The sequence below is a fragment of the Haliotis rubra genome, unplaced genomic scaffold (assembly GCF_003918875.1).
Source record: "Haliotis rubra isolate DU_JTF1 unplaced genomic scaffold, ASM391887v1 Scf135, whole genome shotgun sequence".
Taxonomy (NCBI): Eukaryota; Metazoa; Mollusca; class Gastropoda; order Lepetellida; family Haliotidae; genus Haliotis; species Haliotis rubra.
Window position 1 is genome coordinate 1,728,059 of NW_025765281.1, and position 17,576 is coordinate 1,745,634.

A 17,576-nucleotide genomic window follows, 5' to 3' on the forward strand; every position below is an offset into this window, starting at 1 on the left:
GTTGTGTGGTTGATTACGTGTCATCCTACCCCAGTAGCTGAGCTGTTGCTCATAATATCAGTCACTAGTTTGTCTGATCCAGATTTGATAAGACGCCTCCATGGTGTAGTGGTTAGAGCGTCCGCCTGGTGAGCGGAAGGTCGCTGATTCGATCCCCAGTCGCGTCATACCAAAAGACGTTAAAATATGGTACTTGTTGGTCCCTGCCTGGTGCTCGGCATTAATGGGTACAACAAGGACTGGTCGGCTCGAAGTCAGTATAATGTGTCTGAGTGGGGTATTCATGCTTCACTTGCGGCATGGTATCTCAGTGAACTAGCACTATAAAACCAGCTTAAGTCTGGGCTAGTACAATCAGCCACACATATACACACATGCACATCGTCATATGAGTGAAATATTCTTAAGGGTGATGTTAAACCCCATTTCACCTCACCTCATCAGATTTCATTCTTTACAAGCTGTTGTGACAAAGCTTGTATCTAGCTGAAAATGACAAACCATTACTTCAACAATTACACATGAGGTGTATGTCATGTACCAGAACAGTTATTTGTGTTCTCTGAAGGCAATGTGTCTTGATTTATTAGTAATGAGTAATGGGTATTCTGTGAAATGATATGTATCCTATACTGGTGCATTGTTGTAGTTTTATGGTTAAGAACGTAGGCTACCAGCTCATAAATTCATGCTTATAATGTCGATCAGTTCATTATCTGGCTCAGAATTGATTGTTTTTGTATTTCATGTTTTTATATTATGTATTGCAGGGATGGAAATAACTTTAAAATTGCTCGTGTACTCCGGTACAGTGGCACATGTAAAATCACTTGCCCTGATAATTTTTCCTCTATACCGGCCGATTTCTTGGTGATTTTTTAAATAAACAACATGATTAACATTGGAATTTCAACTTGACACCGGTACAGCGTGATATACAAATGTGCTTGCCCGACAGAAAAAAACACTGGACTTGGACGTCGGGCAATGGGTTATTTCCACCCCTGTATTGTATATTCAGTGAAAACACTGAACACTACAACAACCAAAGTTAACAAATAGACATACCAAACAGAGCATACTTCATATGGGTTTACTACAAGCGAATCTTGTTACATCATACCTGAGACGGATGTTGCTTGTGTTATCAAACACTGGCTTATATAATGAAACTGAATTATAATTGCTGATAATAATGTTCACTTTTATAGCACTAAATTCCATACACAAAGTGCCTGCTCATACAAACATGGCAGTTTTAAACCATGATAACCCAAGCTGCCTGTGAGGCGCTAGAAGGTCATAGTCACATGACTTATCCCACCGGGTACCCATTTTCTGCTGGGTGAACAGAATCATGTTTGAACAAACTTACTTGCCTAAGGTGAGACCACATGTATCACATGTGCTTCGTTGTGGGGCAGGACTGAAGTCCTAGAAAGGAATTAAGCTGCCGAACACGGTCACCCATCCAAGGACTCTCCGCGCCCAATGTTGCTTAACTTCAACTGATTTATGACCTGAGCACTATGCACAGGACCACACGCCACCAAGTTGCTGATTGCAACTTTAAACCAAACTCTCATGCACTTGATGTATTTGTATTGAATTGCAACAGAACCCTGTGTCACATGATCAAAGAGTATCAAGTTTTCTTTAGAAATGAGTATATTGGTGTTATAAAAAGACAATTTTCCAAAAACAGATTACAGATTGAAGTCCAAAAGAGCAAACAACACAAAATGAAAAAGTTTCAAGAATCATGGATGACATTGATGATAGGAGCATATGAACCTCTAGGTGTTGTTCGAGTGACAGTGTGGATATCGTCTAATTGTTGACCTTTTGTGTTCCAGACTTTCTTCTATGCTGCTCTTGAAGAATCTGAATACTCCTTTGCCTATTGCCTCACAGACATGGATCTGGTAAGTAATCTTTCTTAACTTGTTTAAAATATCTGAAATTACAGAAATGTCATGGAAATTACAGAAATTGTAGAGATTTCCTTATGAACATTAAATGAGTGAGTGAGTGAGTTTAGTTTTACGCCACACTCAGCAATATTCTAGCTATATGGCGGCGGTCTGTAAATAATCGAGTCTGGACCAGATATATCCAGTGATCAGCAGCATGAGCATCGATCTACTCAATTGGGAACCGAAGACATGTCTCAACCAAGTCAGCGAGCCTGACCAGCCGATCTCGTTAGTCATCTCTTATGACAAGCATGGGTTACTAAAGATCAATATTCTAACTGGATCTTCACGGGTTATGAACATTAAAAAAAAAGTAAACAATTATAATGACTGATTATGAATGCTGACCTTGGATAGTAAGTTAATATGTCTCATTAGTTGTTTCAAGAATGGTAAATGTATATAGTAAAGAGAACAAATGGAACAAATATACTAAGTTTTTGTTCCTTTTCAAACAGCGTTTGAAATCAGCGCCTGCCTCTAGTCCTGTGGCAGTTAGGAGTTGTGTTGGGCCCGTAGTTTCAAATTTCTATGGGTTCTTATGGTCTGGAGTAAATTTGTGCATCAATTTATTTGGAAGAATAAGCAGCACTTTTTGGGTGCTGAAGAGTTTAGTCTGGGATTGGTTTTTCATTAGTCAGATTCCCACAAGACCTGGAAAACCTGGAAATTTAACACCCATTTTCCAGTCCTGGAAAAATCACATGGAATTTGAAAAAAATGGATGAAATCATGGAATAATCTTGGGGTTTTTATTTAACAAAGCTGTACATGTATATCTTTACTGTACTACAAGGGCTATGGCAGCCATCATCATGTGTATCTGGATTAGTTGGCATATATAGAGAATACTACACGAGGTCTCATTACATACGAATTATACGAAACGAGTGTCCTTCCTATGTTATCTGACCGAGCGAAAGCGAGGTCAGATAACATAGGAAGGTCACGAAGTTCTCAGATAATTCGTATGTAATGAGGCCGAAAGTGGTATTTTATTTATTACCCACGCCTTACATGCATATAAATTGACAAAATAGCGTATTTTTGTTATGTTTTTGGTTTCAAACCGAAACCGGTTTCATAAAGAGGTTGCGGAAGAGTTTTGTACTGTAGTACAATATTTGCATGACGCCACACTAATGACGCCACTGCCATGGTAACCGACGCCACGATGCATGTCAGTTGTCATCGCCTCGCACAGCCTCCTACAGTAAACTACTCCGTTGCACCTCGCTTCTTGGTTTCCAGCTGCTTCATTCGGCTAACATCACTGGTGGAAACATTGCGTTTACTTTTTTTGACAGATATAATGTCTCAGTTCGACTCACAATTAAACAGCGACACGGCAACGTTCGCAATGTTTACATTCCCACAATGCATTTAAGTTGTAGAATGAATGAATTCACGTGTTTGTTATGAATGAAAAAATAGTTACGTCAGAATGTGACCTAATTGAGAGGTCATCGGTTATCCAATCAAATCGTTAGAATTTCAGGTCAAGTCGTTACGACACAGGTCAACGCGATACGACACTCGTGTGACGTACGAGATTAATATGCAACTACCCATACGTTGACCACGTGGGTAATAAATGTGAATACTGGCTTGAATATATGTGGTACTAAAATCTAAACAATAACATGTATTCAATTGATGTTTCATTTTTGTTTTGTCATCTTATCATAAAGAGGTGTGAATGGACAGCTGTAAGGGGAGATGGGAGGCCGTATTTAAGATATTATTTTATTTCAGACACAGTAATATATGTTTAAAAGTATCAGGATATCCTAGGATATATATTGTTGTGTCTGGAAAAAGCAATATCTGTCTGGAAAAATCATGGAATTCATTTTCACAAAAATGTGGGAACTCTGTTAGTGTGGCACTCTAGCATTTTTTAATATATATTTAAAACACCCTTTTCAAACCATATTACATTTTGAATCAAACAGCTAATTTTGGAAATTTCTAAAATGCACTTACAAATAACAAAAAGTTCTTGAAATGTTTTATACCTATGTATTACATGTATTTTCCTCTCCACCAGGAATTCCGTCGGTCCCAAGAGCCTGTTGACAGATCGAAGTACGTGAAGAGTTACTTCAACCTGCTGAAGGAGTACACCAGTGACCTGCTGCGAGAAAAGCTGCCGAGAGCGTACCACGAGCTGGACGTCCGGGAGAAGGAGAAGCGCTACCCAGGGCTGAGGATCTCCTACAAGTACTCCACCATCTTCCTGGCCCCCAAGACCTGGTGTGACCCCACCACCTACATGTATGATGACAACCTGGACAAGAAGACCCTGGACGCTCATCGCTGGATCAACAGTTACCAGAAGGATGAAGGATGTGACTCAGGCAACCAGAAGTTTCATAAGGGTGTTCGGTAGGTTTAAAACTGAAGCCTGTATCAGACAAATCCTAGCTTGTCCAGTGTGTTATGTGATCAAAGATACCAACCATTATATTTCAGGGACACTGTTTCGGATAACAACAGTTTGAAAAACAATTCAGTTTATTTGCTTCTATTGATTTGATCTTTTCAAGTTATTTAAATTGCTAATTTTAGATCCCAATCATCCCAGTTAGTACTAAGTCTTGGTTGTTTGGATCTCTGTAATTGTATTATGACTCTTGAGATAATTGTAGTTAATATGAGTGATAAATTCAACTTGTTTGTGTCAACTGGCAGTAGTGTCTTTAAAAGAAATCTACCACATGAAGTTACAGTCTTGGGCCCCGTTTCACAAAGCTCTTGTAAGCCTAAGATCTCGTAACTTTTCTCGTAGCATTTGTACTTCCTATACTGTAACATTGACTACGATAATTGTAGCGCTACGAGAGCTTTGTGAAACGGGGCCCTGGCCTAAGACCTCCTCATGAATAATGAATGATTGGTAGATAAATGCTCTTTATCAATCGAACGCCATAGTGTTCAGTGTGACAAAGTAAGGCAGACCGAATGATGGGTATGACTCAATGATTTAACTGACAATCTAATAGGATTGATGCAATAATTTGATAGACAAACTAATCGGAATGTCACAATGGTAGGAAATCAAATGGCAGATGTAGGACAGACATGTTCTGTATAAAGTTGATATCAAGATTAGGGGTGGGCGATAATACTGGTTAACCCGGTATATTGCAATTCGAACTTCACGATACGATATATTGGGTACACTTTTCGCAAACCGGTTCACCGGATACGATCGGAAATTTTCGTGATGTAGTCAAAAGTACTAATAACATTTGTATTTCCTTTATATTATTATCCATTAATAGTTTTGAGAATGTTTATTGGTCATATAATTAATAGCTATTTGCACATTTGCGTGACTTTTAAACCATATAATTAAGGAAAAATAGATTGGTACCGGCACTCGTTGGAAGGATAAACAAACCAAAATGGCGGACGCTTTTTCACGAGTTCCAAACTTTAGAGTGAAGTTTTTAATTTGGAAACATTTTCAATTAAACTCCTGTACAATCACATCTGAGTCCTTACAGTGGCCAGTGGCCACAATATACTGCAATACATATTGCAATACGCCAACACATATCACAATATATCGCAATACGAAAATATTGGCAATAGTATACCCATCAAGATGTTGGTTGGTAACATCACTTGTCAAATGATGATGCGGTGCTGAAAGAATCCAGAGTGTTCATGAAAGAATTGAGATACCATAAGCTGGCACAATGAGGACTTAGCATAACAGGTTAATCTTTTCTCCAGTTTGTCGACAAATGCCCATATTCTGAAATCTGAAACATACAGGCTTAGTGTAAGTCTTTTGGTGCACTCCACATATTGATTTGATAATTACATACTCACCTACTACGAAGTAAATTGCACGACAATATTCATTTACAAATCAAAGTATCGGTAGCTCTCATTTGGCTTTGACACAGATGGAGCTGTACCACGTTTATGAATAAAAGATAACTATGCAAATGGAAGTAGTTTTTCTACTTTTTTATATACAGTCAAATCCCGATGAGTCGAATGCCGGTGTCTCGAATATTATGCATAACTCGAAGTACCTGTCGGTCCCGACCATTCCCTGTTATAGTTGTCATTATTTGAATACCGGTTACACGAATTCGTCTCATAAATACACACGATGACTCGAGAAGCAAATTTGGTCCCATGAGATTCAAACAACAGCAATCTTGTATACATAAGCCGAAGTCAGTCAATGAGAAGTTGATTGGTGTACCAAACTGATCCAATTAACAAACCATCGCGGCTCACACCTTCCGCCATTGACGGGTGAGTTCAAAAGGCAGATTAGTGATTTTACGGAAATCACTGTCTGTGCTAATCAGACTGGAACTGATAAGGTGCCCCTATTAGTGATAGGGAAATCATTAGATAAACAAATGCTTAGGTGGAGGAATTAGGACTGGATCATCTTTTTGTCTACCCTCATAGACATACCTATGTCTCGAATACATCGATAAGTCGAATTTATTACTTGGTCTCCAGAGATTCGACTCATCGGGATTTGACTGTATTTTCTTGATGAAAGTTTGATATAATAATAATAATAATAATAATACTTTATTGCCCAAGAAGGGAATTTGTCTTGGACGCTGGAATTACAATAAATACATATATCCATTACACACACATTACAACACGAACAACATCAGTCACACGATCTGAGGAGCTCTCACAGATTTATCATTTCATTACATATGTTTATCAAGATTAAAAGACTTGTGAAAAAAGAAACAGATGCAAAACATATGCACTATATGGACTATATAAGATGTGACAGATCATCATGACGGTTGCCTTTGCTGAGGTAAAGTGCTGGCTGCATGGACCTCTTGGTAGGAGAGTGATCGTACACTGCATGATCTTGGATCATCTTTTAAAGAACTTCTTGTATCTGTATTTATGGTTTAATTTCTAAACCATCATTTGGGATTGTAAGTAAACAAACAACATCTCTCAATACAGAAATAGTTCAATGGAATACAAAATGTTCTCGAACATATTAGAATATAATTTTAAGTAACATTTCCATCTTAATATTGTTACATGGCCCTAATTACATTACTTATGTCCAGAGCGGATGTTTTGCTGACTCAGCCAATTGAGAGAATCTGGGCAACTCGAGATTTTGAGTCCATAAACCAAATCAAGTGGACAAATGTTGGCTTACGGAGTGGTGTCTTTAGGACTTACCCAGGTCACAGGTCAACAAGAGGTTACGACCCCACCAAGTGAGTGCATCTGGAAGGGCCAAGGTCATAACATATATATATTTAAAGAATGATATCGAGTAATACCACTAGGTTATTTTCTCCACAGGTTGCAAATTAGACATACACTGATCCTTTCGGTAATACTTGTATGAGCATTGTGTTGTGGGGGGTTGAGTACCATACATGTCAAAGTACAATTATCATTTTATTATTATTATGCTTATATTTTCACTCATTATTCGCACATGTCCACATTTTGTCAGTTTTACGTGTATGTACCAGTACTTTTAAAAGTGAAGTGTGGTACTGTCTTTTATGTTAAGCATGGACAGTTGCATGTATGTTGATCAACTGTCATAATGTCAATCACTAATCCTGAATGGCATCAGCTATTTGCCCTTTTGTATATTTATGGGTCTTCTTGTGTACTGGGGTGGTGGGGTAGCCTAGTGATTAAAGCATTTGCTCGTCACGCCGAAGACCCGATCGATTCCCCACATGGGTATAATGTGTGAAGCCCATTTCTGGTGTCCCCCGCCGTGATATTGCTGGAATATTGCTAAAAGCGGCGTTAAACCCAACTCACTCACTCACTCACTTTTTGTGTACTGATGTAAAGGTTGAATTTCACTGTGTTTGACTCTTGGGACCTTCAAAATATTTGACTTTTAATGATGGAGTAATATCGAGGACTCTTTGATTTTCAACTGAGGAAAAGGGTGGCCCAGTTGTCTATGCCACCACAATTGACTGTGTGCGCCTGTCTTTGAACATGGGTTCGAATACTGGTTTATCTAGATTTAATGTGTTTATGTTTGTCAGCACCATGCCTGTGCTTGGTTTCTCTGAAGTGATGAATATTTTGAGACCTGTATGACTTCAGGCTATCTGCCTACATTAAGCTAACATTACTGGACCACAGTTCAGAACACCACAAGCCCTACCCACTCACTCATCCTGTGAAGGTCCGGGTTAGAATGAGCCTTCAGTAACCCATGCTTGTCGTAAGAGGCGACTAATGGGATCGGGTGGTCAGGCTCTCTGGCTTGGTTGACACATGTCATCGGTTTCCAATTGCGCAGATCGATGTTCATGCTGTTGATCACTGGATTGTCTGGTCCAGACCTGTTTATTTATAACAGACCGCCGGCATATAGCTGGAATATTGCTGAGTGGGCCTAAAACTAAACTCACTCACTCACTCACTCATCCTTTACACTGAACACTTTATAATCTGATGCTTCAAATTGATTTGATAAAAATATTGTCCTGATCCACTGGAGCATGTCAGGGATTCATATTTAGTTATATCTAGATCTTAAATCTAAAATAGACAAAATTGTTAACACTGCAAGTAAAATCGCTGGAGTCAGATTTGAATGTTTATCATCAATATATGAGCGGCAAATCGTGAATCAAGCTGTCAAAATCATATCTGACCGTACTCACTACTTAAATTCGGAATACAACCTCCTCCCTTCAGGCCGCCGCTACAAAGTTCTAATTGTGAAAACTAAGAGAGCCCGTACATCCTTTATTCCGAGTACCATATCTCTCTTAAACAAATGTGAAGATACCTAAATCAAAGAATTTATGTAAATATGTTTGGTATCTCTCTAATGTGTCAGTAGCTCTGCTGATGTAACACAAATTCCTGAAAAGGCATTAAAGTATTATTCTATTCTATTCTATTCTAACCAAGTGATTATTTGTGTGTATCTCTAGACGTCCATGGTACAAGAGAACAAGCTCTGCCCCACACAAGACGTCCATCTCCACACCTTATATGGATGCTGCTGGTGTAGGCAAAATCAACACAATATCGCAAGCTGTGTTTGAAGGAATGACACCAAAGACAGATGAAGAATGTGCCAAATATGAAAAGGGGTCGCTGCTTGGGGGATGCAAATGTAACCTGGACAGTGACTGTCTCATCAGTAAGTAACGCTAAGCTGAATGTCTGCACAGATGTGTGAAATAGCATCATCAGCTCAGCCACCGCGACTTCCTCAAGCGGGTTAGGCGGCTGACTTTGTTTGCTGGCGATTAGGTGCCTGACGCTGATGGTGTGGGTTCCAATCCTGCATGGGATTACTTACTAAAAAAGTGTAATCCCAGATATAACATATGTTACATTTGACTACTTTCTAAATGGCATTGTGTAATCTACACAGAGCCAGTTTAATATTGGCTGTGCAGAGAGACATAACTTGGGCATGGCAGAAAGCTATGATCGTGGGTCTGAAACCTGTTTGACAAGATTATGTTTCTGGGTTTGTTATAATTAGCACTGTACCCATACTAATGGATCTAACTAAAGTGATGAACTGAAAGAGGCATCTCTTTGAACTTTCCGCCACATTAAGCTGACTTGCTGTGATTTAACTAGAATCCTGATCACATTCCCCCAATAACTCCTTAGTCAGTGTAAATACATTGTTAGATTGGTTAGTCCATCTACGTTCCAATAAATCTCCACCTGTACCCTGGATGGATCTACGGCTCGGCCCAATAATTCTATTACCTCCCTTTGCTGGCTTTTTATCCAATCAGGTGTCTACGCTGAGAAGTTGAGCGTACCAGTCACAAGGCTACTATCATAACGATTAAACTTGGCAACACATTTCTTGCAGAGGCACCCTGAAAGAGGTAGAATGAGTTCTTGCATATATTTTTTAAGGTTTCAGACCTGTCTGTCTGATGTATTCCCTAAAGCTGAGTCGCTCAGCGAGCAAACCTTCGTAGCTGCAGCTTCCATCTTTGTTGACACTCGCAAGCTTAGTTGTAACGGCTTTTCTGATTGGCTACTGTGAGAAGGGGGGAGTCAGCAAAGGGAAGTAATAGATTTATCGGGCGGAGTCAGCAAAGGGAAGTAATAGAATTATCGGGCCGAGCTGTAGATGCATCCAGGGTACTTGTAGAGATCTATCGGAATGTATACCCTCGAGATTATTGAGGATGTGGTTAATCTCACTTGATTAGGTTACACATTATAACTTATTGTACAGGGAACTAGATTGAAGTTTTATGCTGATAACACTATGTGTCTGGGACAAGCAACAAGGGAAGTACTGAGCGTACTCTGTTTCACTCTTGTGTATTTTTCATCAGGGCGTGGGTTTGCAGGGGTGTCTCACTAGTCTCTTGCAGAACAACTCACTGCATAGAGTTGCCACCCTCAGTTGTACCCTGATCTACTGATTCGTTGAACTGTGAAGCTCATTCAATAAGTCTCGTGTCTCACTGATACTGCTGTATTAAACCCTCTCGCTCACTCTGTCTGCAGAGGTTTGTTATTTAAGCAAGGCGCCAGGCCCCAACTCCGACCAGCGCCGATGTGCAACAGAGCGGGTGGAAGCTGTGACTGGGCTGGACATTCTGTATGATGACTTCCAGAAGAAGACCATGGAGAGCATGCAGGCCAGTGACTTCCGCAAGTCCTGTGGCCAGACCTACTACTGCCCGGATGGAGAGCCTGACTGTGAGACGAGGTATGGAAACTTCTCACATGTCCTGCACAATAATGATACCATAAATATTACTGTTACCAAATAGGACATTTTTACTAACCGTAGTAATTTATCAGATTAATTTCAGCACTAATAGTTTTCTAGCATACATTTCAAGGAATTTTTAATGCATGTGTTTTTTTCTTCCCCAAACCTGAGATGCTTTTTGTCTATTTAAGTGGACTATTACTGGCTGAGTTTATTTGAATAACCGTGGCTTTGGACTGGTGGTTAAGGTCACAGATTGGGTGTTTGTAGATGTTTTAGTGTGAGAATCCTGTGTCAGAAAGTGAGTGTTTTCATGGGGCTCTTGAGTGTTTGTAACAGAATTATTCTGCTAATGTCAAAGTAACTTGTTTCAGTCTAAGAATAAGACCAAAATTTCATGATTTGTTATAGTGACCTTGAGATATTGCTAGGAACATCCATTACTTTAAGTAACAAATTGATGTGTCTTGGAGGAAATAGTAGATCATATGATATGTCATGAATAGAGACACAAGATATTTCAATTTCAAATTCTACATTCTACATATATATGATATGTCATCCCTGGCCAGTTGAAGCTATGTCAAGACTCAAACATACAGGATACATGACTAAAACTTCTACAATATATATAAATGTTAAACCTACGACATAATAGAGCAGGGACGATGCACCGATACATCATGATACATTTAAGTTTGATACAGCTATTGTATTGTCGACTGTTGTATTGATACAAAACTATACACAACTTTTTTTTCAAAACAGTATTATCTTAAACATGTTAGAGTACTTATTTAGAGAAAAATACACAAGTATGATAGAGTTACTTGTTTGTTTAATACAATAGTGTTATTGTTATACACAAATACCTTGAAATAAATCATTTTAAATCTTAATACTGTGTCATTCTTTCAATGTGTTTGTATCGTGATACGTGTCATATCACAGGTAAAATATTGCGATACGTATCGTATCGCGACATAGTGTATCATCCCAGCCTTAAGACATAATAATCAAGAATTTTGGACAATCATTCAAAAACCTAGGGCATAGCATCCCAAAGATCTGTACATACAAATCAAATAGCTATGATGTATGAATCAAACGCCTTCATTGAAATACCTTGGACTTTCTGCTATTCCACTGCCCCCATGTATGTTGTCCTCATGGGGTAAGAGCTCTGTCTTGATGTTTTTCAGGTGCTACCTGTTTGACAGCCAGGCCTACCTGGTGATGGACCCAGATTTCCTGTTGGCTGGGAACCTGGACAAGAGCAAATATGCCGGAGTCACGCTTGGCAAGAAAGAAGGCGAAGTCATGAAACATCTTGTCTACAAACATGGATTCTTTAAACGAACTGAGTCATTTGACTTTCAGGGCACTTGTCGTATAACACCTGCAGAAGCTAAGGTAAGAAATATCCTACTTTAACCAGCTGCAGCAATCATCAGTTACTAGATATGATATGATTTATCTAATTTTCACCAATAGATGGAGGGCACATGTGGAGCTGGAAGTGTCCACAATTTGCTGTACAGATTTGCATTCCTTAGGTATACAAGGTTATGTGTAGAATGTTGATGATTGCCTTAGGAAGATTTATCCACTCTTCAGTAAGAGCATTGCCAACTTCCTGTGGAGTTGTGGAGAGACAGGTCATTGTGCAAGGGCGATTCACATGCGTTCAATAAGGTTGAGCTGACCACTATCAACTTCTTGGTATTTTTATACATACTTCCTACATTTGAGAAATAAAACTTCCAATGAGTGACTTCAGTTGGAACAATGTGAGATGATGATATTGTTTTACAGCTATCTTAGCATGCATATTCAAAAGCAGGTTTTCTAAAGCAGTTACTTCAGGGAACAGTCAGAAATTTTAAAATCGTTGGTTGAAACTGGTGATGTCAAATTTTGCCATGTTTGTTTTATCTTTGTTTTACTGAAGCTGTTTCCTTCCTGGGCCCACTTGCACAAATAAACCTTAACAGTAAACCTTTTGTAGGTTCATGTTAGAGTATGGGAGAACATGTATATAGTGTTAAGAAAGCCCTGTGCATGTAGGCCAAGACGGCTGATGCGTCTGACCGTGATGAACTAGTTACTGCTTCAACTGATTACAGCTCCATGCATACACTGTTTTACTGTTTACCTTTCGCTGCGAATAGTTGCAAAATTGCTGATGTGGCCTTAGCAGAATTCTCTAACCATTCACCTCCTGTTCCTAGGTGAGCCTGCTTGGGATCCCCAAGAAGCCAGAAGAGCTGGACGACTACTTCAGGAACAGAGGTCCTATCCCAAAGTTCCACAGTGAATTTGGCTGTATTCAGGATGTGGTCAGCTACAAAGCCAATGACTCAGCCCTTGGTATGTATTTCTTGTGCTCAATCATTGTATATACTTAAACAACAGTCATCAGAAGATGACAAATCCTCCCGGCCCCCACAAGGTAGAGCAAATCATCTGACAGTTACTTATAATCCAAAATGATGAGAGAATTTTTGTCTAATCTGTCCATCCGTATACAAGAGTATTTATTGGGCTCTCAAAACAATAACATGGAATTGGGATTCATAACTTTGTACCATTCTGTGTCAGGTACACACCAATATCAAAGTCAAAAGAAAAAAAGAAATTAAGATCCCTAATAGCAAAAGGCAGCAGCTGACAACCATGTTTTTGTTTGTGCACAGTTTCATTAAAAAAAATATATCTTGTATTCATTCATTGTCTTATAATTCCTAAAAAGTGAGCAGTGTTCTGGAAAGGAAATACCCCCCCACCCTCCCTTTTGAGACTAAGTCCAAATCGTTTCGAAAAAGACAAAATGCAAGAAATCCACAAATAGTAAAAGGCACCACTTCAGGATCTGTTTGATATTACACTGCTGCCAATTGTTGTTGAAAAACAGGGAACGTCTTTTTAGTTATGCTCCAGAAATTAAATGATTACAGACGGACGGATGGACAGATAGACGAGGCATTGACTATACCCCTTGCATTATATGACCTGGGTCAGAATTAATCTTCAGCAACCCATGCTTGTCATATCAAGTCTGTGTACGTCAGTTTTCTACGATGTGACAGCTCTCATTAACCAGTGATGTTCTATATGTACAGGTCCTAGCGGTATGGTGACTGGCAATGTATCAGGTCCATGTATGTCAGGGTTCTACTACGTGACTGCCCTGCCCCTCACAAACCTCTACCTGCTAGTGATAGAAAACTGGAAGCAGTATAGAGAAAGCCTGTTCTACAACTTCAACTGCAAGATTACAAGAACGTAAGAATCTAACCACTACTGGTATTATTCATGTTTAGATTACCAGAACTTTTCCTTTGAGGAGAGCGTATTCCATCGCTTGTCTGCCATAAAAGTTTACAATGAAGCTTTGCAGGAGTGATCCTTGCTGTTACATGTGAGACAAGTAGTCACGAGTTCAACTCCACTGATATAATTTCACACTTGTCCTGGCACCCATTATGAAGTATTTATCCAAATTTATTTTGCATATCCTTGTTTAATATATTTCTGATTTTTATTGTGATGTAAGGGTAATATTCGTGAAATATGCAAGTGAACTATAGAGTCTTGCTGGTGTATTTTCCTAACATGTTACTTATTGTTTCAGTATTGTTAACTCTGGAGCGTATCGTATCGTGAACGGCACATGTGCCCATGAGGAGACATCCCATGCTACCCTGGCCGAGGAAGACAAATGCCCAGCCCTCCGAGATCTCCCCCTCAAATGCCAGTACACCACAGCCTCCAGTCTCACAGCATCGTTATTCCTGATCCTTGGTGCTCTAGTGCTCTCCCTACAAGCCTTTAACTGGTAGTAGCACACCCTCCAGATGATCTCCTAGTCTATTAGGAACATTTATGTTTCAGTTACTGTGTAACATGGTGTAACAGGCATGAATTTAAGCAAGTCTCTGTTCGGAGGAACAGTGGATCTCATTCACCAGTCCTTACTGTGATGTAAATACGCATTTCTAAAATTGTGGTATTTTACTGGTCATAATGATAATTCATAGATAAAGATTCAGCTGTTTAGTTTGTGCTGTTCCAGTCAGGTTTTAAAGGGGAAGTAACTATATGAATAATCTCTTCATTAGCATTGTGTTGATTTGAGATCAGCCTTGGAGAACTTGCTCCAAAATGGTCTTGGTTGGCACAATGAAAATAGTAGTGTAGACTTCTCTACCAATTTTGTGATAACACCACATTGTATGATACTCTGATGTGCTACTTTCATTACAGTGGTGTGATCTCTAAATGTTTGAAAGTAATTTGATTGATATCATCATGGCATTGTAATTGAAGCGACTGTTAACTTCAGAGATTCATGACAATAATTTGTTGTAGAAATTGGTTCTCTTGCATCGAGCTCTGTGTCAAGGGCCACTGAAGTTTTTTGTAAATATTTCATGTTTTACAAAATGCGGTGTGCAATATTCAGTCCAGTATCATCACATGCTGGCATGTTGTTTAATTGTTCATTCTTCAAATTGGTCAGGAGCAGTTCATTATTGCAAGAAATGTACATATATGTAGCACTATTACCTGATTCAATGTCTGGACACTGACAGTTTACCATGGCTAATCAGTACCAGTAGGCGCACTTGGATAAAGTCAAGTAGGCGCTGCTGACTTAAGTCAGATAGGCACAGCTGATTAAGTCAGGTAGGTACAACTAATTACCGGTAATGTCAGATTCTCGCAGCTGATCATAGTAAATGAAAGGTAAAATATAGGTCAGTCAGACATGCTGTTAATTCTTGTCCAATTTAGAGTGGTACCATTGTTTGAAACTTAATATCAATATATGTCTTTTGCGGTCCCAGCTACGACATATATTCCATTTTTTGAGAGCCTGTTATAGCCATCAGTCAGTATAGAATGGTATAATAGTGTCATTGATGTTTAGTTAAACAAACACTGGCACACTATCCTATAAAGTCAGCTCACTTTAAGGTTAAAGAGGGACAATGCTGAGGCAAATTCTTAGTTCTTTTAGATCTGTAACACAATCTGTAACACAACACCACAATCAAGTTTCATGTTCATTTCATTCACCCCGATTGTGATTCTTAGTTTGTCATCATCATACACATGCTGTTGCATTTCACCGACATGATGAACATCTTTTGTGTCTACCTTCATTCACCTGATCAGGGGTGGAAATAACCCATTGCCCGACGCCCGAGTCCAGTGTTTTTTTCTGTCGGGCAAGCAAATTTGTATATCACACTGTACCGGTGTCCAGTTGATATTCCAATGTTAATTTTGTTGTTTATTTAAAAAATCAACAAGAAAATGGCCGGTATAGTGGAAAAATTATCAGGGCAAGTGATTTTACATGTGCCACTGTACCGGAGTACACTAGCAATTTTAAAGTTATTTCCACTCCTGCTGATATCTATTTCACTCAAGTAGTGACAAGTTAGACCCAGCTACAATTTGCTCCAGACAATAACATGACTAATAGCTTGCACACAAAGACTCAAGGCCCTGTCTGTTTTTAATATTTATCACTTTCCATGTACATAGTTACTATGGTGACCATTCCTCAGAGCAATATATAATCATTACGATCATTCCAGATTTATTGTTTTGATACATGAATGTCTCGTCCAGAAGTTCATTTACACATTCCCTTATCTGTGTGTGCTTGGTTTTAAGTTTCCACTGCTTGTCCCCTGTGATATTAGTATCATGATGTATTGACCCTATGTCAGTGGTTAATATTATTCCTGTTCATTACATGGAACATATATTCATATTCATGTCATTCTTTTGTGAAAGTCTTGCATGGCTAAAGGGAAAGCTTGGGAGAATGTCTTGAACCAAATTATTCCACACAATACATCGGGGAGAAAGATGTTCAGAAGTAACTGTCTACTCAGTGTTTGAACTTAAGGGGTTCCTGGGTCAAATATGGCTGCCTCTTGACTACCATAAACTACATTTACAAGAAACACGTTTCCATCAAACTGACAGATATACCAAAGAGATTTTTGTTAATGGAGATTTGCTGTATATTTTAATTGAATGCGTATACTGCAGTTATTACGAACTAAATTAGCAGTTGCTTTCTAGTAGGATCTATATGAATAAGAGCTTCCAATGAAGTAGAACACACTATGTTATGCGGTGATTCTATTTCTGATGGAAGCATTACTATATTACATAATTCCACCGAGTATATAAGATGAATATATTACAAAATCATCCCTGTTATTTGATCTAAACACAGACCTTTCTAAAGTCATTGTCACACATGCCACCAATTACTAATCAACTTATATCATGCTTGCGATCACGAATATATGTTTTGAGAACTTTGGGTCTTAAATGACGCAGACATTGATCTATTTTCGTTAAAGCCATGTAGTGAAACATGTTTATGGTGGTTACATCTTTTTTAAATTTCTCATTTTACGTTCCAGTTATCTATGTAATTGTATTTGTCTCAATTATGGGTTGGCATCTCCGAGTCTCTTGAGTTATCATCATCAAGGGTGTGGCTGTGAATTACAGATAACATGTTTAGGTTGTGCATTTGTCCTTGTCAGTATTATTGCTCTTACCAAATCAAACTAAATAGTCATCAAAGAGCTCAAGGTCACATTAGGTTTCTCGTTCATCATACTCAGTGTTTTCACTTTTCTGTCTGAAGGCTGCAACAGAATCAATGGTCCGCAGACATAGACTCCTAAGATATCAGCACAACCTACTTTTTGTCATCAAGTGTGAAAAGTTTGTTATTGGATAAGATTTTTTTTGTCTTGTCTGGACCAAATAACCTCTCAGCAACTGTCAATGAAGCAATATGACAAGTCTGAAAGTCTGCAGTAATGCAGAAACTGCCA

The 17,576-nt window shown here is 38.9% G+C and overlaps 1 protein-coding gene across 1 annotated transcript in view; it reads left to right on the plus strand.

Moving 5' to 3' along the window:
- LOC124267955 (voltage-dependent calcium channel subunit alpha-2/delta-2-like) overlaps nt 1–15,964 on the plus strand; it is a 41,794-nt gene extending 25,830 nt beyond the window's left edge. The window contains 9 exon segments of the mRNA XM_046702954.1: nt 1,857–1,925; nt 4,027–4,364; nt 7,064–7,219; nt 8,927–9,138; nt 10,488–10,692; nt 11,901–12,111; nt 12,930–13,068; nt 13,821–13,983; nt 14,333–15,964. Coding sequence (XP_046558910.1) covers nt 1,857–1,925; nt 4,027–4,364; nt 7,064–7,219; nt 8,927–9,138; nt 10,488–10,692; nt 11,901–12,111; nt 12,930–13,068; nt 13,821–13,983; nt 14,333–14,540 — 1,701 coding nt within the window. The 3' untranslated portion in view covers nt 14,541–15,964.
- Nucleotides 15,965–17,576: the final 1,612 nt, after the last annotated feature.